The sequence below is a fragment of the Dermacentor silvarum genome, chromosome 5 (assembly GCF_013339745.2).
Source record: "Dermacentor silvarum isolate Dsil-2018 chromosome 5, BIME_Dsil_1.4, whole genome shotgun sequence".
In the NCBI taxonomy this organism is placed as follows: Eukaryota; Metazoa; Arthropoda; class Arachnida; order Ixodida; family Ixodidae; genus Dermacentor; species Dermacentor silvarum.
Window position 1 is genome coordinate 31919238 of NC_051158.1, and position 26875 is coordinate 31946112.

General features: G+C 47.4%; 2 protein-coding genes and 1 long non-coding RNA gene across 4 annotated transcripts in view; 1 reads left to right on the plus strand and 2 right to left on the minus strand.

Moving 5' to 3' along the window:
- Window positions 1–6080: 6080 nt before the first annotated feature.
- On the plus strand, window positions 6081–13754 carry LOC119453251 (uncharacterized). The gene is made up of 4 exons (XR_007466815.1): window positions 6081–6374; window positions 7532–7637; window positions 11130–11212; window positions 13426–13754. It is a non-coding gene; the product is annotated as an uncharacterized LOC119453251 (long non-coding RNA).
- A 2358-nt stretch (window positions 13755–16112) lies between these two features.
- LOC125945584 (uncharacterized) overlaps window positions 16113–26875 on the minus strand; it is an 88836-nt gene continuing 78073 nt past the window's right edge. The window contains exons 1-3 of one of the 2 annotated variants that reach the window (XM_049667667.1): window positions 20420–20489; window positions 17737–17981; window positions 16113–16327 (exon numbers count right to left, since the gene is read on the minus strand). In XM_049667667.1, the coding sequence (XP_049523624.1) occupies window positions 16210–16327; window positions 17737–17981; window positions 20420–20431 (375 nt within the window). In that variant the 5' untranslated portion in view covers window positions 20432–20489 and the 3' untranslated portion in view covers window positions 16113–16209. Of the gene's footprint in view, window positions 16328–17736; window positions 17982–20419; window positions 20490–26875 lie in introns of those variants that run through there. The other variant, XM_049667666.1, reaches the window with a different exon arrangement.
- On the minus strand, window positions 23657–25953 carry LOC125945580 (uncharacterized). The gene is made up of 3 exons (XM_049667660.1): window positions 25903–25953; window positions 24975–25357; window positions 23657–23839 (listed from the first exon to the last, which is right to left on the minus strand). Exons 1-3 carry the CDS (start codon window positions 25912–25914, stop codon window positions 23722–23724), a joined length of 513 nt encoding a protein of 170 aa, XP_049523617.1. The 5' UTR covers window positions 25915–25953; the 3' UTR covers window positions 23657–23721.

Genomic DNA, 26875 nt, shown 5'->3' on the forward strand with positions numbered 1-26875 from the left:
AGACGATTGTCAAATAAAAATACAAATAATACAAAAGCAAAAGCTCCCATGAAAGTCCGTTGGTAATAAGCCACCATTCGCACCCATGTTTCGGACGGCCTGTCTAAAAGCGTATGCATACATGTTTTTTTCCCCTCGAAGTCGATCAAGTGTGCACAGGCAGAGGAAGGACAGGACCTTAAGTGTTTTATCCACAAATGTAGATAAACTTTTTTTTTTCAAGTAACCTCCGGAAGTGCATGGACCATAACAGGAGAAACGGAGGACTTGTTAAAAAGTGTGAAATTTTTTTTCGCGAATACTTTTGGCATAACGTTCTCGACGGGCAAGTTTAACAGACGTGGATAAGCTTTGTAAAGTTGTGTGGCAGTGATTGTTGTCCGAAACGGCGAGCAGCGAAGAAGTGGAGAAGCGTCAGTGGGGTAGTCTGCTCCTTTTGCCTGCGTTGTGGCGTTTGGTTAAGAGACGTGCAATTTTTTACACACCGCTTCGAAAAATAGTTAACTGTGCGAGTTGGCGTTGATGCATACTTATTGTTGAGACTCACGAAACGAACTTTCGGTATGCACTTGGGTGGTGACTTTGGTTAGTGTCAAGCCTGGAGTCTCTTGCAAAAATTACTGGAGGCGAACTGTGGCGGTATAGTTGTCTACGGGAGCAGCAGATATGGTGGTTCGGCTAGCAAGAAGATGAGGGGTATAATACGAATGAATTTGCCTAAACTTTGTCCTTCAATGCAAATTGATCATCTTTAACGAAACGTGGCGGTATAAATGCGCCAATTCGCAACGACAATGGTATTGCGCCAAGTCTTATTGGCTTCATGCGTTTAGGAAATAAAATAAACCCACGTTTTACCCATTATTTCCACGGTATCGCTGTAAACCAATTTACACAATTAAAAGTGAATAAGGGTGCGAATCGGTCTATAACTCACAGCCTTACACCCAAAATGGTTGTAAGGGGGTAAATTATAGTCCGATTTACACCCTTACTAATGTTTAAGGGGTCTAGTTGAACGATCGCAGCGCCACATCTTCCCCTTGTAAATGCAGCAGAAAACTTCATGGCGTCATCGATACATATCGAGTCCCGCGCTACACGTGCGACCATAGAGTTCCCTACAATAATCACTAGAGGGAACTCGGGCGCTTCGATCGTTCAGCCACCGAGGGAATTATGGGTAGTACATGGATTTGTCTGATCTTCGTGCTTGGGGCTTCAGACGTTCTTGTGGCTTCGTTTGTTAAGCTTTATCTGGGCCTGAATCGGACTAAATTTCGAAGCAACTTATACTTTCTTCAAATGCAGAAGGTAATAAGACTCTGCAAGCGCGCGTACTCGCTGCCAATTGCAGTGGTTCCGCTTGTCCATGCATCCGTGGCGAGATGGTTTCAATATCGGACTTCTGTGCTAGATGTCCTGTGTTATAATCCTGCCGTCGGACAACTTTGACAATGTCTATTTGATAATTTATAACGCATTACCTTCTTTAAAGAAACGATCGCTTTACAAAGTCACGAAGCCGTTTTTAAAGCCAGAAGGGACGAAGTTTAGCCAAATCCATGTTACTACCCATCATTCCCCTGCTGGCAGAATTCTGCCCAGCTCGCAGCTCCCGTAGACACAGTTCCCTCTAGTAATCGTCTGAAGCTCTATGCGTGCAACGAGCATAGCCTCCGAGATTTGGCAGCGATGTCAACGGACAATTGTGTCAGCCGATCTCGGAGGCCATTGATGACGAGCGGTCGCGCAGCTTCGGCTCTCCGACGTGGCGCGGCGCGTTGCAGGTGCGACCCAAGTGGACGAGAAGAAGAGCCTGCGGGACTCTGGACTCTCGGCGAACTCCAAGATATTGCTGGTGGGCTCGACCGCGAGGGACCTTGATGCCGTGTTGCCGCCCAAGCCTGAGAAGAGTTCGCAAACCAATCCATTACGTGAGTAGCTCGTCGCACTTGGGAAGGTTAAAAGCCCGGGCTGAAAATCTGTTGGAGTGAGGGGCAAGACGTCGCAATTTACTGCTCCCACGTACCGTGCCGTGACGTTACCACACGGTATCCTTGTGGAAAACGAAAGGGAAACTGGCTGTAGAAAAGCTATTGTATTATACAGGGTATCCCAATTATGATGCACCAAGGTTTAAAGGTATGGCAACGCGGTTGTCCTCAGCGAGCCGCAGTGCGGTTAGCCTGTGGACTCGTGGCGGCACCCCGCGGCGGCCGTGGTGTAGCCGACCGCAGCGACCAATAGGAGCCGCGTGTGGGAATCCACTTTATTACAAAATAAAGCGTCCAAAAAAGAGTGAGCATCATTGCTGCTTTCAAAAGAAAGCGTTTGACAGAAAGGTGACTTCGCGCTCCGCTTGCGAGCTCCACGCATTGCGTACGACAGCAAAACTTGGCTGAGATGTGCACAGCAGCGTATGCTACCCGCGGGCTATGTTATTTCACCAAGCCCGATGGGTGGTTCAGGGCCCCTTTAAGACTGCTTGCGTGTGGGAATACGAAAGCACTACAGTGCCTTTGGTGAAACGCTTTGGATTGATGTTTTCGGCATGCAAAAGTTCTTTCTGGTGATTCGGTGTGTGTGTTTGGGTACACGTTGGCCACAGAATGGAAACATTCGGACCATTATGCTGCAGAACGATATTCACGTCGTTCATTTGGAGACAGGCTGGTGGTGGCTTTAGCTACAGCGAGCGCCTGCCTCTTTGCTCACCGTGCAGCTTTTTTGTGTTCTTTTGCTTCTTCCTCTGAGGCATACTATAGTAGGACTTTCTGGTGGGCTTGTTGGTTCGTAGCTTTTATACGTTTTAAAACTGCGCAAAAAAGACAAGGACACACGTTTCTTTCGTGTGTCCTCGTTTTTTGCGCACAGTTATAAAAACGTCTGAGGCGTACTTCCGTGGACTACCACGTTTCACAGCTGACGCTGAGGTAGACGCTTCAGAGTCCATCGCAGTAGAGAGAGCCCCGATGAAATCCGAAGAGCAAGGGACGCGTGGGAGGCAGCGCGCTAATTTTATACACACTCATGACGTGGTGCCACCTCCTCCCTATTGGCTGCACCGTCACATCCCCAATGACGCACGCCCTAGGTCAAACATTTAGTCAGCCTCATGGCTGCGACGTGACGTGTGCAATGACACCTGCACTAGGCACACCTTTAGTCAGCCATAACCGTGGAGCCGCATTGGCGTCGGGTAAGCATGCTCGTCTCGTATACCCCGGATGCCCGGATTCGATTCGCACCCAGACCGAAATGTACCAAATTTTTTGTGCAAAGCCTATTAATTCACTTTGTTTACAGGAACCTCCCTGAGAAATTTCACGTCAATTCGAGCGTTTTTGACGTGTTTTTATCCTTTCTGGCGTCGGCCATTTTTGGTACCATAGCTCGGTCATGCCGACTACGATGGCACCGAATTTTCCTGTAATGGGGCATAGAATGCTTTCGCATTAATAGAAAAAAAATTAAGGGCAGCTTGTGGTGCGAATAGTGGTCAGAGAGCGAAGCTGGTGGCCGTTCCCTAGCTTTAACTTTGCTTCCCTCTATTCAACTTGGTTTGGCTTGACTGGTTCTTAGCTTTAGCTTTGCTTAACTTGGTTTGGCTTGGCTGGTTCTTAGTCAAACTTAGCCGACCCTGATACCCGGGGTCGGCGCGCAGTCTTCTAAAGGCCACTTTATAGTCCTATGTAGCGTTGACGCGCGAGCGCGCTCGGCACGGGGACACCACGCCTAGCGAAAGCGCAGCACTCTATGGTCCGGCGCGAGGCGTGGCCGACGTATCCGGCGTTCGTCAGCATGCGCCGGCGGCAGTCCGGCGTCGAGATGCGACATGATGCATTTCGCGCCGGCCTCGTCACCCAGAATGGACCGCATCCGCGTCTCGTCGAGCAAGATGGGCTGATGGATACTGGTAGGCGGCACGTGCAGCGAGTTCGCAGTTTCGTATCATCCTGGAGCTCCTAGTTTCGTATAAAATGCGCATGCGTCTAGGTGGCGCGGCGCGGCGCACACGTTGGACTATAGAGGGGTCGGTTTTCGTGCCTTCCATAATCACGGCTATCCACCAGCCCATCTTGCTCGACGACACGCGGATGCGGTCCATTCTGGGTGACGAGGCCGGCGCGAAATGCATCATGTCGCATCTCGACGCCGGCTGCAGCCGGGGCACGCCGACGAACGCCAGATACGTCGGCCGCGCCTCGCGCTGTGGCGAGGGTAACCGGGGAGAGGCTGGTAACCTCGCTGAGCGATGACGTCACGTGCGTCGCCTAGCAACGCCTCGCACCAGCTGTGCGAGGCTTTGCTAGGCAACGCGTGGTGACGTCATCGCCAGGCGCAGTTTCTTGTTCGCACTACGCGGCCTAACCAAGAGCTTAAACAGCTCCGCTGTTAAAAATACTTGCTTCAGCTTTTTATTCGCCGGATGTTATCTGATAGCCCTCTCTTCTTCCTCGCTTCTGTTTCAGGTAAGAGACAGCCGTTCTGCAAACTGGCAGTGAGTACAAATTTTGGCCGTTGGTCCTGGTGAGAAATGCGCCTTTCGACCTTCTTGGTCATTAAAAAACAATGTGAAAGTATGAGTTAGATTGTCCGCAAACGTATAACCCTTTGCGGACGGGTAAACGGTGCCACCGACTTCTTGTGACGCATAGTTTAATCAGAGAGCACACAATTCTGCAGTGACCTATCATGTTCTGCTTAAATGCTGGTGCAAAGCGTCGGTATCGACATAATCGTGAATGGTCGTTCCGTTTCCGACATTCCTTAGACACGAACACTCACGCAACAACAACAACAACAACAACAACAACAACAACAACAACAACAACAACAACAACAACAACAACAACAACAACAACAACAACAACAACAACAACAACTGTCTGCAGCTTAGCTCAGCTAACCCTGGATATGCAAAGCGAAGGCTTGGTTTAGCCTGGTTAAGTCTTGGTTTCACTTGGTTAATCTTTGATTTAGGTGTAATTATTATACTTAGGTATACACTCATCGTTAAGCCGGGTATAAATTATACTTATGTATAAGATCATCGTAAGCCGGGTATAAATTAAGCCGACAAGTCCAAGCGTTTTGCGAGCCGAATGGCTCGCTCTTCCTCAATCTCCGGCGCTAGCTTCGCGTGCTTGGCATTCCGGACTCTCTCCAGTGAAACAGCTCGCCGGGCAGCATCCGCGTGGTGGTCAGACGCCGGCGAAGCTCGGCACGGCGAGTCCGTGATGCGTTGCCAAGGCTAACGCACAGCTGCGGTCAAATGAAGGTCAAATTGCTGGCGACGGCGAAACTCGGCTCTACTAGGTTAGTAAAGCTTTCGCTTTAAAAAATACTGTGGCTCCAATCCACGCTGTGAAGGTGGTTGGACAGCGAAGCTGTAAACGACACCCACAAAGATTACCGATTGTGACGTCACTTGAATTCACACACGTGGCTCTACAAAGAGTGAAACCAGAGTTAAGTGAAATGTACTTAACCACACCCTTTATTACTTCACAACGACATCATATTCACACTGTTTTTCTGGCGTCCTTACTTTCCGTGGTCTACCCATGGAAGCCTGGAATGAACTGAATGAGTTACTAGACCGTGGTGACGTCATTATGTGATTTCTATGCTGTTGGGTACTTTTCTACTTGGAGTAGCTTATGCAACCATAACCTTTACCGGGAAATGCACGCGGGAGAAGGAACACTGTAAACGACACCCACAACGATTACCCATTGTGACGTCACTTGAATTCACACACGTGGCTCTACAAAGAGTGAAACCAGAGACACTGGTTTCACGAGGGTTTTGAATGACTTCAACGCCTTTCAAAGCAGCTGCAAACCTAATCTTTACCGGAACGCGTAGGAGGGTGTTCCCATTTTTTCACACGCGCCTTATCATCTGTCATGTGGTTTTGATGCTTGTTTTGTGGTTTTTCTTTTGAAAACGAGTGCTGAGCTGTATGCTGCATGCCTGATTTCAAAGGAGATATGTTGTTTGTATTAAATTTTTAGCCTGGCGTTTTTTGCTTACGGCTACACGAAAATTTCCTTGCCTGGTAGAGGTATACAGCTTCGCTGTAAAGTACCGTTTGCAAATGTGTTGTAGCAGAACACAGCGTCACAAGATGTTAGTAGCGTGCCTACTGCTGTCCAGAGCTCGGTAGGCCGGTTAGTTCGTAAACGGTATTCTGTTCACAGATAAACTAAAGCTCTGTCCTTCTGTGTGAGCCGTGGCGACTTCTGTTGCGGGCACACCGAATACATTTGTCTGTAGGCATCTGCAACGGTTTCGTGCAGAGACACAAGGCGATAATCGACGACGGAGTTCCGGATGACGCTTATCCCGGTATCGCCAATGTTCACGTGAGTCAGGAGTCTGTCTGTCTGTCTGTCTGTGTCCGTCCGTCCATTTGCAACAACCCATAGCTCATGTTCAGTGCCGTCCATGGCACTTGAGATAACGCATTGGCAAAATTTTGGGCTGCGCAAGAAGCCTAATACCATATAGCGTTGGTACAGAGCAGCCTTCGTGCGAAATTTACGCTTGAAGTACCTGTGGATGCATTACTAAAGGCTGACAAAAGTAAACGTGACCTCTGAGATCGGGCACCGCCCGCGGCACGCTGAAAAACCTCGGAGGCAACGTACTACGATTTTACCTGCACTTGACAGAAAAGTCGCCGGCGCACTGCGTCGGTGGGATCAAATGTACACAGCATCGATGGAGATTTTTGTTCTGTGACATTATTACGCCCTAAGGGGTGTACGGCTTTTGGCTGTGCAGAATAAGAGGTGCCCTTGTCAGGGTTACTAAAGCGACTGTCTACCGCTTTTCAAGGACCTTCAATTTTGTAGTGCAATAGAATGCATCCTATTTTACGTCTGTGAACGTGCCGTGGTTTCCCTGGAAAGCGAGTAGAAATTCTTAAAACAAGTTTTGTTCGATCTGCGTAGTCTCTTTTTAAGAACTCTGTACTCACGCCGACAGCACTGGTTACAGGACACGATGGCAATCTCGGAGGCGGTGCATCAGTATACCGCACCGTTCGCCGTCGCTCCATACGTTTTTACACAAGGCGGCGCCACTTTTCAACACGCGCTAGCTGGAAACGAAAGAAATTCCTCTTTCACGCCAAAAAAAGCTAGCAGAAGAGCATAAAATACAATTTCAGGCAATACAATATTGTATACAAGCAAGATAACTCTCCCTGCGCTGATTTTTGGTTACTTGAAGGTACAGGGAGGTTTGGTTGCACTGTTTCATCGTCGAGCGACGCCGCACGCCATTCTTGGGCCACTTGCAGCGCCAAACTAAATATACATTTCCTTGTTTATGGGATACAAGCATGCTCATTTCCGTCAATATGGCAAACAATCTTCTCATTCCCACCACGATGCAAAGACGTGGTTGGAGTGGTAAACAGCCCTGTTAATAATGTTTCAGGGGTTGTCCGAACCCAAATTACAACCCCCTTTGTCCCCAGTCACCGCCGTTTTTGTTAAATATTTTTTTAATGCAGGAGAACCTTCCCAACGGCCCGATCACTGGAATGCTGAACAGTCAAAAGCAAAAGGTTCGGCTCACGCTCAGACTTGAAGAGGATCAGTTCTGGATCAGCACAAAAGGTGACAAAAAATATAAAGAAAAAGTAACGATGAGGACAAGAACATAGGCGCACGAACCCTCCACAAGAGCTTGTCTGTTAACCATATTGGCTGATTCCTTGGCTATAGGACGCCGTAGTTGCACAGAAATTCGTGCAGAGAAAACACGAATAACCTCAGAAAGCCCAAACTTTACCTCACGTAAAGGAATATTATAACAACTTGCTCATATTTATTTCGGGCCATGGAGACTACATTCATACCCTCTCCAAACCCTCAAGAACGATGAAATGTTATTTGAGTTACATGTTAGTATACGAGGTCTGTTAGACAAGTATCTGACCTTATGTTTTTTTTTTGCGAACACCTGATGGTATGAAACAAGCGCGCTTGCATCAGCTGACCTTGAACCTTCGTGCGCATGGGCGAATTTTTTCCCGCCTGCCGATAGCGTCAGTCGCTGGGACGCCGCGTTTGAGTGAGGTAGTGCGCAGAGCTCTCGTCGGTTTTTTTATTGCAAGGAAAATGACGGAGCGCACTGGAGCAGCGCTACTGCATCAAATTTTGCCAGAAACTGGGTGACAGCTAAGTGCAAACCATTCGGCCGATTCAGATGGCTTTCGGTTACGATGCTATGAGCAGCACACAGATTAAGGAGTGCTACAACCGATTTAAAGACGGCTGAACATCGGTGGAGAGCGAGCCACGCTCTGGTCGGCCATCAACATGCCGAAGTGAACGCTGTGGTGATGCGGGACCGTCGTGTGACTATCCGAGATTTTGCAGAAGAGGTGGGCATCAGCACTTTTTCTGCACATTCCGTTATGACCGAAGATTTGGCCATGAAGAGAGTTGCGGCGAAATTCGTGCCGAATCTGCTCGCGGTGGAGCAAAAGCAACTTCGTGTTCGTCTCACAGGACATGCTGGATTCCACAAACAGTGACCCCTACTTCATGAACACCATAATCACTGGTGACGAGTCTTGGGTGTAAGGTACGACCCGGAAACCAAATCCCGGTCGTCACAGTGGAAGCATTCCACGTCACCAAGAGCAAGGAAGGCCCGACAAGTGCGCAGCAACGTCAAAGTGATGCTGACTGCTTTCGTTGACTCCCGCGGTGTGGTACACCACGAGTACGCATCACAGGTTCAAACAATCACCAAAGAGTACTATAGGGATGTCCTCCGTTGCCTACGTTATGTTGTGCGGCGCACGAGACTGGAGTTGTGGTCAACAGGAAATTGGCGCATGCATCAGGACAATGCTCCTGCACATTCCTCGCACTTGATTCAGACTTTTTTTGGCGAAAAACCAGACTCCTGCAGTTCCACAGGCTCCTTACTCTCCTGATATGGCCCCCTGTGACTTCTAGCTGTTTCCCAAAATCAAGAGGCCATTGAAAGGAGCGCGATTTCAGACAAGAGAGGACATTATCGCTGCAACGACAAATGAGCTAAACTCCATTCCGAAAGAGGCCTTGTCGGTGCTTCCAACAATGGCAGCACCGCTGGGAGAAGTGTGTGGAGTCCCAAGGAGACTACTTTGAGGGTGATTAGGTTTCCAACGCTCCAGTTATGCCAGTTTCTTTTCTTCGGCCAAAGCTCGGATACTTTTCTAACAGACCTCGTAGTTAATGATTTTTTTAGTGATGGTTTTTCTGAGCTATCCACCTCTGGTGAAATTCGCTTCAGGGTTATTACAAACGCGACTAAAGGCTTTGCGTGAAGTTCCTCGCGCCTAAATCAGTATGACAAGTTACCAAACTCACCTTCTCGAAATTTGTGCGTTATGCTTTGTTGTGGATACAGTCAGTAGACAATAGGGAGCTTTACAAGCAGCGTATGCAAGCGGTTTTGCGTATACCAAACACGCAAAGTCCTTTGCGCGCGTTTTGCGTTCTTTTGTACTCAGCTACGTTAGCTTGTGCCTTTCGTCTGATAGCGTGTCCTAATTTTGGGTCCCACGTTTCTGACGCACCCACATTTTAGAATAGCGTATACGCAACGGCCTTACGTGCGCATGCTTGTAACTTATTAACGGTGCCCATGTATGAAGAAAGCAGAAGTATGAGCTAGCACGCATCTCTTGCTTCCGCTCCTGCTTTGCGGACTCCTGCGGAACGCTCTCGCGAGATCCCGTTGCCCGTGAGGACGTCAGAACAAAGCTCCGACATTGGCGGGCGCAAGGGTGGGACGAGACGGTCATTTCAGGAATCGCCCGACGTTTGTGCGCAGGCGCGAGTAAAAGCGGGCGCGAGAGAGAAAATCTGGGGGCTTTTGCTCCTCGAATATCTGACTTTGCCTAGGTACTATACGGAGGAGAAGTTTCTTTGCTCGTTTTGTACGCGTTTGTCCCTAGGCGTACCGGCATTGGTGAAGCAGTGGACACTGACGCCCCATTTGGTGATCGCTGTGTACGTCGGACGTACGCGAATCCCAGAAGCTGAAGGTCCGTCGGACAGACTTTCTCGTGCCTGCGGTGCTCGTGCTGAGTCAGTCATGCCGGATTATGCCTTTCTCGCACCTTACGGCGCTCTACCTTCAGAATAACATCACTGATTTTCCCGGGGGAGCAGTAGGGGCCGTAGTAGAGACCGGGCCTGCTCTCCTGGAGCAGTGTTTTCACTCGTGCCAGGCTAAAGATACGTCGGACGTACCTGCTTTGCTTCCGTTTCACAAGCTACGCCGATACCCTCTACCGATTTCTGGACATGTTTTTGCAGAAGGACGTTTATTTAACTCAAAGGGGAGCATTTCAAAAATGTTTTTGAAAAGCCACGGAGAGCAGCGTACTAAAATCCTGGCACGAGCGAAGATACTGCTCCAGGAGAGCAGGCCCGGTCTCTACTACGGCCCCTACTACTCCCCCGGGAAAATTAGTCATGCCATTACTGCTTCACCTGGGTCACCAATGCTGGAAGCCAGCGTCGGAGCGTAAACAAACTCGCGCATGGGCATGGACCAGCACGCGCAACCTCGCCAACAATTATTCACGGCATTGCAGTGCGCCACCAACATCCAAAGAGATAACGTCGTCCATTGCCGCCCGACTGGCCGCTCGAGTCACTTTGCGTGTATTCGCGGGCATCTTTCACGCTCGGAAAAAACACTTTTACGTAGCACGTATTGAGCAGCAGAAAGCCGTATCGGGACACGATAGCAACGTAGCATATGCATATTTTTAATGTTTGGTCCAAGTTGAGTGAAACACCCTGTATAAGCCGATACAAGACTATATATCTTGTGGCACGATGCCCAACAATTGTAGGGGTGCGGCGTTCTGACGTCAGTGTGCACCTGCGCAGTCGATAGTGGTTAGAAACTACACTAATGTTGTGGAAATGGCTAAGAAAGCTTCGCTTTAGAAGGTAGAATGAAAGGAGCAATGGACACTCTGATAGGTTCCTCTGCACCGTTCGAGCCGGGAAATTGCGTGTAGCTCTCCTTGACATGTGCCATTCACGCGTTATGTATTTCACTTACGCTCACTGCACCATAACGACACGTTACAGATACGACAGAGAAATATTCCATGAGTAAAGTCTTGACCGTGGTCAGCCAACCCATCGAGGGTCACGAAGAGTATCACATAATGGTGAGTTTCCGATTGGGTTTTTCTGGTTTCTGTCGGGCCACGAATATGCTGTTGAACTTGTAATGCCTCCCGCTGCATGCTACAGTGTTCTGAACAGCACAGTATGTAAATTGTGTTTTAGGCAGCACAGCGTGATGCTTCTGTTCTGCATGTAGAACGGGCATGCCTGGCATGCAGAACGCCTAAGAGCTTCTAGACAAATCCGACGTTGCCGGGCCGGGCCAAGTCGACTTGGCGGGCCGAAATCTGGTCGTCGGGTTCGTGGAATTAAACGCTAGCGGGTCGGGCCGAGGGGAATGTCGGGGCGGGTTGAGTCAGCCCTACTTCGAGCTGAGCGTGATTTTTGACGCGGTATACCGTCGCATATTCTTGAAGTTGTATAAACTCCGCCACGCTATTCTCGGACTTAAAGGATGACACTCGCCAATATTAAGCTGGGCCAGACATAGGATATATTAACTCGGTACGAAAGTTGGTCTCGATACGTTAAACCTGGTGTCATCGACATTACCGTGACGTCACGACACGGCAATAAGCCTAAGCATATACCTATATATGGTGACGTTGCTCATAGAAAAATAAACTATAGCGTTACTCGCTTTTCTTCTGGCCACGGATGGCGTCAGGACTGTTCTGCTTTGGGGAGGGGTTCATAGCATGATTCCCCATTTTGTTGGGGGTTAACGAAAAAGAAGTAAAGGAAAATAAATCGATGAAAAACATTAGTGCGTTTTTGTTGCGAAAACCAATTTTACGTTGCATAGTGGTCATAGAAGTATAGAACAGTTTTTTTTCCCGAAATATAACCTGGTTACCGTGCAGTGCCGTGATTTTTTCGTCCAATAATTTCTTTGCTCGTGTTTTGTGCGCCTCCACGCCTTCCGGCTTCTCAAGATGTTCGGTCTACAATTAGCCCAACTCTCGACTTTATCAATTTGTGCTAATTTTTTTGCCATGGATTCAGGCGTGCAAGCCTCCTTTAATATGTAGAGTGTATCCGATGCCGCGCACCGGCTCTGAAGACAAGCAGAAAAAAAAAAGTGTACCAACGTCGTCGTCGGCAGTTTTCTTTCTTTTTGTCGTGCTGTACAATTTGGTAGGATGACGATGACTCGTTCTTAGTGGTCAAAGTCAAATTGACTGTAATCATACCTGAACCTGTGAACATGAAAATTCATAAATAATCCTTCGGACACGAGACGGGGGGGGGGGGGGTTGAGGGGGTGTAGCACGTATTCAATTAAAACTTTCCTTAAGCACACGCCTTTTGGGGGGCTAGTGTACACTTCAATAACGACGGTTCAGCTTTAGACGCAGCATTTAAGCAGCAACAAAGTTATAACAGCCGAGAGTGACAAGCAACGCATTGTCTTTGATATCACAGTAAGTCCTTCGTCTGCGACTTCGCTGTTGCAGACTTCGCCTGCTTCGGGAACTTGTCTGTATCAACTATAGCTCGAAGTCAAGCACCCCTTTCTCACCCTTTCTCTAAGTAAAACTTCGAACGGGAGGGAGGTTCGAACACCGACGAGCAAAACCCTTTCGCGAACAGCATTTTTTTTCGTAAAACGGGACGCAACACATTCGTAAAATCATAAAACGCTCCAAAAATTTGGAGGACGCTTAAATTTCGCCTTTAAGAGTGGAACGAGATGATAGATAGTATTCAAAGATCTCTGACTGCTTGTCAGGCTTCCCGGCAACTGCAGCTTTCTTTTTTCTGCACCTGCGCCTCATCGCGCCGCTGCCGAGGAGGCGAGCGCCATCTGGATGGTGTTTTTGCAAGCAACTCCGACCGGGGCGCGCCCCTGTATCGAATGGTAGAAATGCTGGAAAGGGGGTTTGTGTTTGAGTTTCCGCGTAACATAATTATGTTTTCTCGTACATTCAGATTACAATCCGACGCTATCACGTCTGTAGGTTCTGGTTAAGTCGTACTTTACGATTTTTCTGACGGATTTTACTTTAAGAAATTCAATTTTGTTTACTAACGCCTCTGCGCCACCCGGAGGGACTGCGTGGTCGAGGTGGTTCGGGATGATTTTCTCCGCCACGGACGCGGGCGCGCTCACTTCGACGCCGGATTTTTCTGCGACACGGGGCCCTTAACGCTGTGGCGTTAAAATTTGTATCGTTTACGAAAAAAATTTTCGGGAGAGTTGGCAGTTAACACATACACCGGCAACTCGGTGGCGCGACTTTGATCTGCGCAGTGCATCGTGACCGGAATGTTCTCGGACGTCGTGTGGTTGTACTGGGTGCCGGCCCAGTTCGTGAGAGCCATCAAGAAAACAATGCTGAGACGCGGCTAGCTCCCGCGTTCCTCTCCACGTTCGCCAACGAAGCTTCCCGAAGACTGGAGGAGCGAGACTGGAGTGAGCTGCGTATACGAAAGCAGCCACCGAGACCCATATCCAACGGCTTTCTTCAAATTACTCTTGTAGGCGCCTTGAGCGTGCACGGAGACGAATGCGACAACGGAGAGCCGCGTACGTGGGGAGGCTACGGACGAAGATGGGGCGCTGACGTGGAAGAAATGTGGAACGACGATTCCTCATCGCTATTTATTTATTGTATTTATTCTGTACCCACGGCAACAAGGGTATTATTCTTCGGTGAGGTGGAGATGGAGGTGGGAGGGGGAAACGGCTAGCTAAAGGGCATCTTTCGGATGCAGGATGACAGCGAACGTCACTCTGGCATTTCACAAGGTAGCGCAACTGCTTTGCGCGCAGAAAAAAAGAAAGAAAAAAAAATAAGCTTGACCGAAAAATTATATAGATAGATATACGTACAACAAATTCATGGGGTCGCTTCAAACCGCGAAGAATTAGTGGCAGAGCAAGAAGAAAAGGAAAGGGTAAATAAGATAATCAAATCACTCGACAAAGGAAGAGAAATCGTCGTTAGAAGATATCGCTACACAATCAATGTATAATTATTACACGTATATAGTTAGCGACTAAGTCGACGTCAACTTTCACCTTCAACGACTCAGTTGCTTATCGTTCAGTTCGCTCAGCCGAAGTGCTCTACCTAGCAGAATAGTTTATTGGTAATGCAGTAATATTTGTAGTTTATTGGTAACACAATGACAGTAGACATGGCACAATTGAACCACCAGTTACTTAGAAAGACCACACTAGAAAAAAAAAAACGTGTAGCAGGAATATTTTGTACGCATTAAAATAGACTCGGAAAACTTGAAAAATCGCGATAACATAACGTTTTGTTTTAGTATGTTTGCTTGCGCAATAATATTGTGCTTATGTTTCTTTATTTCGCGTTCTTCGGCCAGGTCTCCATTAAATCTGCCGGAAATACAAGCTTAATGCGTTGTTAGAAAAACGATCAACCTAAATAATTATAGTTTGTTATAGTTTCTCCTCTTTGTTAATCATAATTATCTTGGAATCATATTCGCGCTGCTATAACTCTGTTTGTACCAAAACCTTCCTATGTAGTACCCTCACCCGGAGGGCCTTTTAGGGGTAAATTGAATTAATAAATAAATTACTTGAGCATTTCACCAGGAAGAGCATTTACATTTTAGCTGCAGTGCATTTGTACGCGAAAATGCTGCACGCGATATGTACGTATGCGCGAGAAACGTTTGGAAACGCAGATGACTAAGGTACGATGGCGTATATTGTGGCACACGCAGCCGCATAGTGAAATGAAGGCACTATAACAGTATTTTCAACGAAAGTTCAAAGTGCCGTTCTTCGAGGCGTGGTCACGCTGTGTCACATTAACCGAACATTGCAGTGCCGCGGGGTATATCTTTATGACGTCATTCTTATATGCGACAGTGCAGTGCGAATGAGACTATATAGATCATGAGCTTTGTGACCGGCGTGCAACGTGTACGCGGAAGAGTGACATAAGTTGAGCAATGACCCTACCCGCGTCGACAGCTCACCGTTGTCGGAGGACGTTATTTTGGGCCCTTGGCCAGACGTTCAATCGAGTGTTAAGGTCATCCAGGCGTTACTGGACTATTCAAAAAGTGCGGGCCTGGACTGTAGGCTTTGAGTAGACCAAATTGCTTGCTATATGTTTTCCATCCTTCTCCTCTCGTCATCGTCACCCATCATGCGTTTCTTTCTTCCCTCTTTCTCTCCCTCTTCCCCTTTCCCCAACGCAGAGTAGCTGGCCAGAGGAATGTACCTCATGCCGATCTCTCTGCATTTCGTATCATTCATTAAACTTTTCTCTCTCTTCTCTGCGACAATCGAACCTGGTTCGTGCGCTATAAGTCTAGAGAAATAAGTTTACCCGTATGAACAAATAACGCCTTAAGTGATACCAAGCGACTGCTCTTTCCGTGACGGGAGGCTTGGCTAAGCAGCGAGAACGCGCATAAACGAGCTATCGACGTCACCTTGAAGATCCTGCTCGAACTTGCAGTGGCATGGTGATCGAATTTCGAAGTCGAGTGCCTTGGACGGCCTGTCGAATCGTTTATTCGATATACATATAGAAGGAATACACATCCTTAAGGCAACTGAAATACTCGATTCCTAGAAAGTTTTGAGAACATGTTTTGCCCCCAAAACGTCCCAACTAGGAGACAGGTGCCATCTCAGTGACCACTGATGAGGTCACTGTGCCTGGACACGGGGACTTGTGTGTCCGTCTTTGTTGTTCGTCATTTGTCTGTTTCTGCGCCGTAATCGCTTTCGCTTCTCGCACAGAAATAAACATTTAGTTCCAGTCCAACGCTCGTTAGTCCGTGTATCCACGTGTTATTCCGTGTCAGTCCACGTTTGTCACTGTGCCCGCGAGTGCACTGCCTTTACTGCAGCAAAGCTCGTAGAGTTCGTGCACCTAAATACGGGTGGGAGAGATAACTGCTCAGAAGAAGATTGTTTTTTTTTTTAGGACAAACGTCGCCATTTATTCACACGTGAGAGGAGGTGGGAAACGGGGACAGGGGTAGGCGTGAGAGTTGGTCAGCAAGTCGTTGCGGCACCTGATCGTCGCTCGTGGCACGTTCAGAGGACGTAGGTCTTGGTGCGCTCGGCGACGTAGCCTGGACGGCTGTGGTGCACCGAGCTCCGGGAACCAGTGACGACTGGGGCGTGGTGGTAGTCGGTCTGCTGGTACGGCAGGCTGCTCGGCAACAGAAGAACGAGACAGCTATTAAACACGTGCCCAAGGGCAACTAAAAAAATGCGATCAAGAAGGAAATTGCCGACGTTATCCTTGAGATGTGAGAGCGTTAACAATAATCACTACGACGCCACCGGTGACGATACCGACGATGACTACGTCCTCATTTAGGTGTTTGCGGGGATGATAAACTCTTTCACCGTGTATTATTTTGAGCCCTGAAAGCACATTAGTTAAACTATCATGTGTATATAGTAATGGTTGTACGAAAACATTTGTCATTTTCTCCTAAGAAATGTCTGATGATAGCGATGACTCGTGCTTCCTCGAATACTTGCATACAATGCTCGCTATGATGAAAAGTGCGCAACAAAGGTCTGCGCATCTGTGTTTATGTCTCGAAAAAGCGCGTGACATCGGTTTCCTATTGTCGCTTGCTTTTTAGATTTTTCCTATTCTTTTTCGTCTTTCGCCCTTGCCACGAGGATAAGCCCGCCATGAGCCTGACTGGGCTAATATTTCCAGTTATGGTAATATCACCAAGTTGAGCTTGCTAGGACTCCCCAATAAACTCTACAGGTGTAGTGTACTTCTTACGATTATGTAAGGGACTTAGAAAGGAGGCAGATCACGTCAAAGTGCTGTCGTCATCTGTACTAATGGAGGAGCAATCAAGTGTCGTCTTCTTTTCGTCCCATCCGTAGTTGTGTGCATTATAGGTTTCAGTAATCATGTACGATCTATCTTGGAGGAGGCCGTTGTCGACGTACAGGTAGGGTCAATAGTCCACGGGATCAGGGTTCCGCGAAAAAGTACGATACATTCACCCAGTTATAGCCCGCAGACATTAAAACAGGACAGCACTTTGTATATGGTCGCGCATCTGTACGCGTAGCACAGTTAAAATTTAGGCTGCGTTCCTTGGAACATTAAAATTAATATTCTGCTTTCTCTCAAACCTCGGATCCCATGAATTTTTGACCGGGCTTGTTCCTATACAGCCAGAGAGAGAGATAGAAGGATAAATCAAAGGCAGGGAAGTTAATCAGGACCGAGTCGTGTTGGCTACGCTGTAACGGGGAAAGGGAAGGAGAAGATTAGGAGACGGAGAGAAATGTCAGTGCTGATTTCGCTGACGTAGTTATTTATCAGCGCTGTGTCACAGACGGTCTCTCAGTCCGGTTACCGTCAGAAATCGCAGTGATGTTTTTATGGCTTTCTGCAGCCAGAATGCATGTATGGGCGTACGACGTTCGAATCCGGTACTGTTATTTGACGAGATTTTTCACTTGCTTTTGCACAAGGAAAAGGGTTTTCGAAAGATGGCACACGGTGAAAACGGTGCGACGATTCTCGGCAAACCGAGGGTACATCGGCTGTCCTATACTCTGAGCTTGAGCGCTTCTCACCCGGTGAGTGGGTCGTGGTGGACGACGGTGGACTTTGGGTGGACGAGCTTGCTCTGCTCGACGGTGTAACCGTACTCGTGATGTGGCACGTGCACCAGCTCCTTGTGGTGGGCCACGACGGGAGCTCTGACCGCCGTCTGGTACACCACGGGCTGGTGGACCACTGGCACGACAGCCGGGACGCCGTAGGTGAAGATGGCGCCGCAGTGGGCTCCGGCCACCAGGAGACAAGCGACGACGAGGGTCTGTGGTGGAAACGGGAATAGGCTATTAGTATGTGAGTTCGCAGCGCGTAAGTTCTCAAAAGAAGCCCAAGAACGGGCAGGACATAACGCTCATACTTACAAGTTGGACCGCCATACAAGACGCCATTAAGTGTACAGACATTATCGTTTATGCTTGTGCTTAGTCAGTCACGTAGCGCATGAGAAAGACATATCGTCAAGGTATTCTCATTTCTACAACCATACTCTTGGGAATAGCGGATCGCTACTCTTGGCGGGGCACCTAGCAAAAGCTCTGGAAATCCTTAGCCATCTTTACCAGGAAAAAATTCTACATTGCTAAGACGAATGGTTCAAGGCCCTACTACTGGGGCCATAAACAAGTGTTCATTACTATCCCTCTCGTGTTGAGTCATCGCATGTTGTTTACAAGTCTTGCGCATGAATCGCATACAATGCCCGCCTATATAGATTGTGTATTGTGGCGTTTGAGATGTGAAGCTGTGCAGAAAAGGCGAGCAGTGTCTGTGGCGAGAAAGATAATTGCTGAAACTACTGAGTTGATCTAAGAACCGAGTGATGCGAACTTGATAGTGTGCGACTTCAAGAAATTTCTTGCACGAATCGAGCTGCAAGTTCTTGGGAGACTGTGGAAAACAGTCAAGCGCGATCTTCCGAGAATAATAATAATTGACTAATGTCAAGGGTGGATAAACGCCGCCGGTTCATTATTTAAAGGAAAATATTCTTAGAAGAACTCTTCCAAAACATTGACTTCAATTTGACTCCTCCAGCAAATCTTTCCTTTGGGGCTACCGTACTGGCTTACAGCCACAGGAACATTTGTGAAGGCCTCTGCATCTTTCTGCGTGAGACAAAAATAAAAAGGGGTTTTACGTGCCAAAATTACGATCTGATTATGATGCATGCCGTAGTGGGGAACTCCGCAATAATCTGACCACCTGGGGTTCTTTAACGTGCACCTAAATCTAAGTACACGGGTGCTTTCTCATTATTTCGCCCACATCGAAATGCGGCCGCCGTGGCCGGGACATGAAGAATTTTAGCATGCAATTCTTTTCGTCTCACACCCGCCCGCGTGCTTAGCAGCCCAACACCATAGCCACTAAGCAACCACGGCGGGTATGAGACAAAAAGAATTGCATGCTAAAATTCTTCTTAATACTTATTATGCTCGCATAACTTTTTACTGTAATACTTAGATATTTGATCATTCATAGCTGTAACAGTGGACACTTTAAGCCTCATTAAAGCAGATACTTATTTCATTTAATCTTACTTGCCTAAAAAAAATATAGAGTTAGATTTATGGCCGATCCCCGGGAGTGAGGGTGGCTGCTTGGGCTAGTTGGTAATTCATGGTAAAAAAAAAAAAAAAAAAAAAAAGCCGGATACTCGAGTGTGGGTTGAGCCATTTCACTAGGGAACAAGAAAAATAACAAGAAATTGGTGAGCGCAGCTGAAGAGAATCGAAAACTTGCAGGCAAGGTTGTGCGGGATATTTGCGAGAACAGCTCCAGAATTTGACATTGAGATGAACAATGGCGTCTTTGGGAGAAACCTAGGGCGGAGAAGATGCTCAGGCATTGTCCTGGTGGCAAATTAAGCAGGGCCAGGATACCGATGTACAGCAGGCACCACCGTCATCCGATCTTCTTGTCGTAGATGTAGTTTCCGTGCTTTTGCAAGTAATTCCACTACTGTGCAGGGACGGTGCTAGTTTTCTGAAAAAGTTTTCCGAGGGCGTCTTTGTGCGTTCATTGCTCAGTTCCCCAAGAAAGAAATTAGGCTCGGGCAAAGATTTTAATTGTTGGCCGGCTTTGAGGAAATACCTTCACTGGAAGCCCCATCATTGTGCTGTGGACTCCATCAGTTTAATTAAAAAGAAATGTTGCTTCACTGAAATACTTTGAACAAGAAGTATCTGGGGAATTGAGGAGCTCGAACTTCTGTTAGTAACAAGCATAATTAGCCAAGAAGAAAATGAAGCCAGGAACGCATAGGGGAAAACAATTGTTCGGTAATTGAATAATTGAAATGACGGGTTTAGAAGAAAAAAAGAAAGAAAATAAAAATGAAAGTGAAGGAAAAGACAACCTCCTGCCGGTGAAAGCCGAACCCACAACCTCCGCACGACACCACCTTGAGTATCTGTGTATGGGTAATTAACCCAGCCCTGGGAGTGTTTGCCAGCACTAACCACGTTTTTGACAATTCACCAAAATGACGAGACGGGCTAGTCGGGTAAAGTTCACGTTGAACAGATCTTGAAGCGTACTGACAAACAGACGAAAAATATCTGTTCAACATTGACAGTTAACTCCGGTTATTCACAATATTCGGGCAGGACGAGTACAGGTCGTCATTCCAGAACATATCTGCTAGTCGTGAGCGCTGCTTTCGGAAAATATGGAGCACCATGACATGCATATACTTACGAAGGTGTTCATGCTGCTTTACAGTTCAAAGTAGCCCGAAAAAGTGAAGCTGTTGGAACCGACGGGTTCTGCCGGCGAAGCGGGCTGCTTTTATACCCTTCACCTTTACTTTACCTTTACACCAACTTTCTTAGGCAAATCAGGTATCAGCGGGAGTGCCGATAGGCTGCTTCGTAAACAACCCAGTATTTCACCTCCTCACAACGAGCATTAGGAACGTGACAGAACGCTCTGGTGCCCTTTCCAAAGAAAGGTGGTTTTTGGTTAAACTCTCTTAGTGGCTTCTTTTGATTTTCTTGCTACACGAGGCTTAAGGGGCCTTGTGCTCACTCTAGTTCTCTTCTTTTAAAACTTTTTCTTTCTGGTGACACAGAGATATGACAGTATGATCTCGGCGGTTAAATCTCGTAATGCTTGAAACAAGAGTAAGAAGTTTGACGAAGAGCGGTCGGGCGCGCGTGATTACTGATTCATGGTGCTTCTCTGGTCGTTGCCCATCCTGGTTGGCGAAAAAAAAAGAAGAAAAAGAAGAGAAGCGCGTGCGCATTTATCTCTTTCACGTTTATGTGCTCTGGACGTTAGATACTAATACTAGCGTACAACTGCGTACGCTTGGCTCTACCGGAGGTCCGTTTGCGTATACGTTTGTCTGGTATGTGTTATTGCTTGCACTTGCGTATACGCAAGAAGATAGCCGGTTTGCAGTGCGAATGCGCTGAGAAGGCACACAATGTTTTGTTGCTATCGCAACCGTATAGCCAGCGGTGTAGTAAAACTAGCTCTATTAGACAAGGCGAGATGTCAGAGGCGTTGATGTAACCGGAGGGAAGGTTCCATAATTCATGTCGTTGGTTTCGAACTGTAGATGAATAAATTGATTTTCGCAGCAAGTTCACTAACGAAAAATGTAGGAAAGCAACCTTCTTTATTTTTGTCAGCAGGGAGCGTTGCATCTTGTATTTCTTGAGCAGCGATGTTTTATTTTTCTTACTTCTTGTGACTGGCGTTGAAGTGGAAGCTTCAAACGCGTCTGACTGCTTGGTGGTGGCTTTTCTTAAAAAGGCCATTACCATACTATCGCCATTGCTTCATGGAGTTGATGGATGGACCCGTTCAGTTTCGAAGGTTTTGTTGCTCGCTCCCTGCTGTGTCCTTGACAGTAACGTGCGGAATCAAAACCTGCATGTGAGGAGCGAAATTCCACCGTGGTTTGCTTGAGTGGCGCAAGTAAAGCTCGCGTTTTAGCAGCGTAACATCTACCTTTGAGAAGCAGTGCTTGCGTGCGAGCGCAGTTGCGTAATCATGGCCACAATTCAGATATAGTGGTTGTCTAGCGCCGTACCTCGAAATTATGCAACAGATGAAGAGCCCGAGCGAAAGACCAGTACACACAAAACGACGAGACCAGCGCTCAATATATATATATATATATATATATATATATATATATATATATATAGGCTCGACATTATACACTATGAAGTCGAGAGTATTACGAAATATTGTCTGCTTGGGAGAAGGATCGTGTAGAAAACGGAGCAGACTCCGACCAAGGTGAAGAAATTACTGAAAACATTAGATTTCTGTGTGGTTATCTGAACTATAAATTTTGAATAATTTATTCACCTTGCATGGTCGGTGTCTGTTCTGAATTTCAATGATACTCATTAGTCCGGAAACAAAGAAAAAAAACAACAAAAAATTGAGGAAAACAATACGCATGGTTCCATATCACGTAGGCATTATGTTTTTTTATTATTTTCTGCCGGTTGTCTCGGCTTCCATATTATTTTATTGCTTTAATTTTTGTCGAAGCTATAAATTATTTCGGTGTTAAAAAACGTAGTTGAACGTTAGCGGTGGTCCTGTCATTCTCGGTGGCCTCGTCTTTCGATCGCGTTGTTATCTTGTTACCGCTAGTTGTCCAATAGCACAGACCTATAATGGCGCCGTTTGCTGGAACCTTTACTGGAATCCAGCACTATACAGACAGTCCTTGAGGTCTTCTTTTGATGCACGACAGACCCCTCTGGCGGTTTTCACCATAGAAGCGACGCGGCTTCTTACGCCTACAGAACGGCTCAGCTTTGCCAACGTTCGTTGAACGAAAGTGGCCGCTGTTTATGCCTATAGGTATGCGAATTGTTTCGTAACCGACACAGATCTAACATTACATTGATTGACACTACCAGCAGCACTGGTAGTGTGTTTCGCGCTTCGAAGGCGATGCTAGTCTTGTTCCGGGACACCGGCCTCGACAAAACAGTATAGTTAACTTGTCAACGTGCGTGCTTATACATGCGTGTGCGCTATGTATGAATGGGCAATTTCATAAACACCCATAAAATCTGGATTAGCAAGCCTATCGTATAGCCAAGCAAACATCTACAAGACCAAATAAAGAATGTGTCTTTCTCTATCCCGAACCACGATGGGCATATGCACTTCGTTACATCCCCTTTTTCGTTATGTCTCAGTTCGTTGCACAGGAGAAGAGGTCTCTAGCATCGTGAGATTGTGGGCAGCTTTAGCGCTTAACGGCCGCACGCCGTCTCTCCGTGTAGTTCGACGATGCCTTGACGTACGCCGTTCGAGCGGTGGCTGATGCTCCGAGGATGTCGACATCGTCTCGGATGATTTCTTTTGCGTTTCTTACCGTCTCGGTCGTATCGACCCGCCGCAACAGAAACTAGCTGCTTCCGTAATCTCAGCCGATCGTTTTTTCTTTCGTCGGCGCAGATCGCAGTGGATAGCAGAGGTGGTGGGGCAGCGTTCAATACCCGAAGCATGACGAATTGATCTTCAAATGTTTTTTTTTCTGAGAAACTCTTAGGGCTTTGTAAGTTCTTACTACTGAGCGCGAGGTCGCACGTTTGATTCTTGGCCATGGCGATCGCTCGTGTACCAAGATTTAGGTTCACGTTAAAGAACCACAGGTTCTCAAAATCAAGATTTAGGTTTACGTTAAAGAACCACAGGTTTTCGAAATCATACCGTAGCCCTTCCGAACGACATCTGTCATAGCCCCAGTGTTGATTTGGAACGCTAAAATCAATCAATCAATCAATGTCCTCCAGAGTCCCTCTCTCGATGCCTCACCAACCAGGATTTTTAGAAGGTCAGACAATCCATTCAGTGAAGCACTTATTCGCCTCGTACCGGCGTAGCTGAATCCTAGCGCGAAGCAGCAGCTGCACGACAAGGTTGTGGAGGACAAACATGAAATTTATTCCCTGGTGAAAATGACGAGTGATGAATGGATGATACGTCGATCAGGAGGGTGACCGTGGGTGGTGTACTGTTCAGAGGACGTAGGTCTTGGTACGCTCGGCGATGTAACCCGGTCGGCTGTGGTACACGGAGCTGCGGGATCCGGTCACAACTGGGGCATGGTGGTAGTCGGTCTGCTGGTACGGCAGGCTGCTCGGGAACGAATTGAGACATATTATGAAGCTGTATGAAGATTCAAGCGTAGTCGGAGTAGAAGAATGAAACGTGGATTTAAATTGGAAGCGGCAATATGGACAACACGGGAGTGGGCCACGAAGAAGACACTGACAGACACACATGTCGCATTCATAATTGTATGTGGTGCGAGAAAACAAGGGGCAACGAAAAAAGACCACACCCACAAATACACATCCCATGAGCGCGAACACACCCTGTTTTGTACAAGCGGTAGTCACGTGATTGCGGTGTATGCGAACACTGCGAAACAATTTTCATAAAAACGCGCTTAAGACGAAGACGAAAGGAACACATACAACGGTATACGTTCCTTTTGTCTTCGTCTTTAGCGCGTTTTTATGAAAACTGTCAAGACGAACCAACTCGCCTAAAGCACGGTATTGTTACTGCAAAATAACCACCAGAAGGAAGAACGTTAAATAATAATGGTAGAAAACCAACCGAAAGAGTAAAGAATAAGGTATCAATCTAGCCGCAGTATTTTCAATGAAATTCAAGTTCACTCTCGTAGGGTGATTTGGGCGGAGATCGGATATGCATACCTGACCATAGCCTACGGACGCAGCAAGGTCTCTGAGAAAAAGTGGCGCGCGCTGTCTGGTCACGGAGGCTATGATCTGACGTGCGCTGCATGTCAGCGATGGTATTTTTTGCGCCATTTACAATAATGAATCGACACCAAAACGACCAGCTGTCTATTTTAGTATACCTTACATTGCTATAGCTAATTATTCAGCTACCATATATCTGGCGGCATGTCAGTCCCGCGGTGTAGGCCCCAGCACTCGCTCAATCCTTGGTTTTCTCAATCACTCGCCACGTCGCGCATCGGCTTCTTGTAATAATCATTAGCCCCATCAGTCTATTTTTATGACCACTGCCGGACGAAGGCCTCTCCCAGTGACCTCCAATCACTGCGGTATTATATTCATGCTCCTGTATGATAGCTCGTATAATATTTCCCCCGTATTACCCGCAAGAGACTGTTCTCAAAACAGGAACCAGCTCTCCCACTCCCTACGTAGAAAGCGCTGTCTCGAGCAAAACAACACAAAAATAAAATGAAATAATTGTGCAGTTCTTATACCCGGTCAGAGGGTGGTGGTGGATGACGGTAGACTTTGGCTGGACAAGCTTGCTGTGCTCGATGGTGTAGCCGTGCTCGTGGTGTGGCACGTGGACAAGTTCCTTGTGCTGCGCCACAACTGGAGCTCTGACCGCGGTCTGGTACACCACGGGCTGATGAACCACCTGCTGGTGCAGCACAGGCTGGTGGACCACCTGCTGGTGCACTACGCGCTGAACCACCGGCTGAACGGCGGGCTGCTGGACCACGTGCTGAACCAGGTGCTGTTGCACCACATTCTTGACCACGGGCTGGTGAACAACTGACACGGTGGCTGGAACGCCGTAGGTGAAGACGGCGCCGCAGTGGGCTCCGGCCACGAGAAGGCAGGCGATGGCTAAAGTCTAGGGCGGAGAAGGCGTTATAGGGTAGCGTCGCTTAGAAAATTCGGAAAACAGATGACAACGAAGCAGAAATACTCGTGTAATGTACCTGAATTGGCTGAAGAATACGCTGCGAGAAGTTGAATGAGCAGGTAAGCATAAAAGCAAGTTTGTCAAACTTGGCAGCTGTGCTGGCGTCAATCACGAAAGTGAATTGACTGGCTTACGCGAGTGACAACGCCAAGTGTGAACAGCCTCAAGAGTTACGAGTAACGCGTCACGACATTTATTATCTTCGGCATAGCATTCGTTGTGAGGTGTGATCTATAGTGGACATAGGTCTCTTGACATTATCTGCCGACGTCGTTATCACAGTAGTGAGGGTGGAGACTTCTTTTTAAATTGTCAGCTCTGATGGCTATCTGAGGACTTAAATAAGTGGCACCAGATGACTTTTCACGTCTGGTATTTAGAAGCCGATGTCCCGATGTCTCAAACGTAAAAAAAAGATGCCTGCACACTGTCCATTGCGCTAGACGAGCGACAGTATAGTGATGTGTACTCACGAAGGCGTTCATGATGCTTGGCAAGTTGAGCGGAGCTGCTGTACTGGTGAATTCGCAGATGTGTTTGAGACCTGCTGGCTGAGAGTCGGGGCTTTTATACCTCTCAATGGCATGCGCCTTTTTATGTGACTGGCCCGTTTTGTGAGCAGTAATATACGCTATAGGAGGAGAAGGGAACCTGCGACATCATTTTCGTAAACAAGAGGACATTAGTCACCAGTATTGCGGTCCCAAAACGATCCGAAACGTCGCCCGCATGCCGTTTTTATAGAGAACGTATAAACTTCGCAATTTCTTTTCCCGCGAATTCTTCGCACGTCCTGTTGCTTTTCCTGCTACATGAGCTTTCGGGACTTCCTCCTCATTATTTCAGCTGCCAGATACTGTGGAATAGCCTGGACAGTGAGAGCTCTTCAATTAAAAAGAAGGGAAAGCAATATTGCCAAAGGAATGCCTACTGTAGCGATGCCATGCTACACAGCGAGACGTTCTTTCGCCGATCGTTGGTAATTCCAGTCGCGAGCGTCGAGTAAAAGGTTATGCCGGTGTGTTTTTCTTTTCCAACCTCCAGCTACTGCTTGATTGTTGTTAAACAGAGTGTATTAGGCGACGGGGTCTCTGTGGCGTTGACACCGGGTAAGTGAATTCTCCTGAATTCTTTACTGGGGCGTTCACGGGGACACGCGACACCGAGGTGTCACTTGCGTCACAATTCTTGCGCTCGCAACCGGCCCCTTAAATGACAACTGCAACAAAATTTCACTTTGGGTACATTGGTGATAATATGCAGAGTCATTCAGCGAACACTTTCAAAACCTTTAAAGGTTGTCTTTGGCAGACAGCACAATTCTCACTCATGAGCTGTTCTACTCGAAGAGGTGGACATTTGCGGCACAGAAAATTAAAATGCATAATGGACTAATTAGGAAAATTCACTAAATAAGTTTCTAACTAATTAAATTATTGCCCATAT

Excerpts from the sequence above, each read along its gene's own strand:
- LOC125945580 (XM_049667660.1), bottom strand. Across the intron at positions 23,840-24,974 it reads CACCACCACCCTCTGACCGG|CCTGCCGTACCAGCAGACCG; the intron begins GTATAAGAACTG and ends GTTCCCGAGCAG.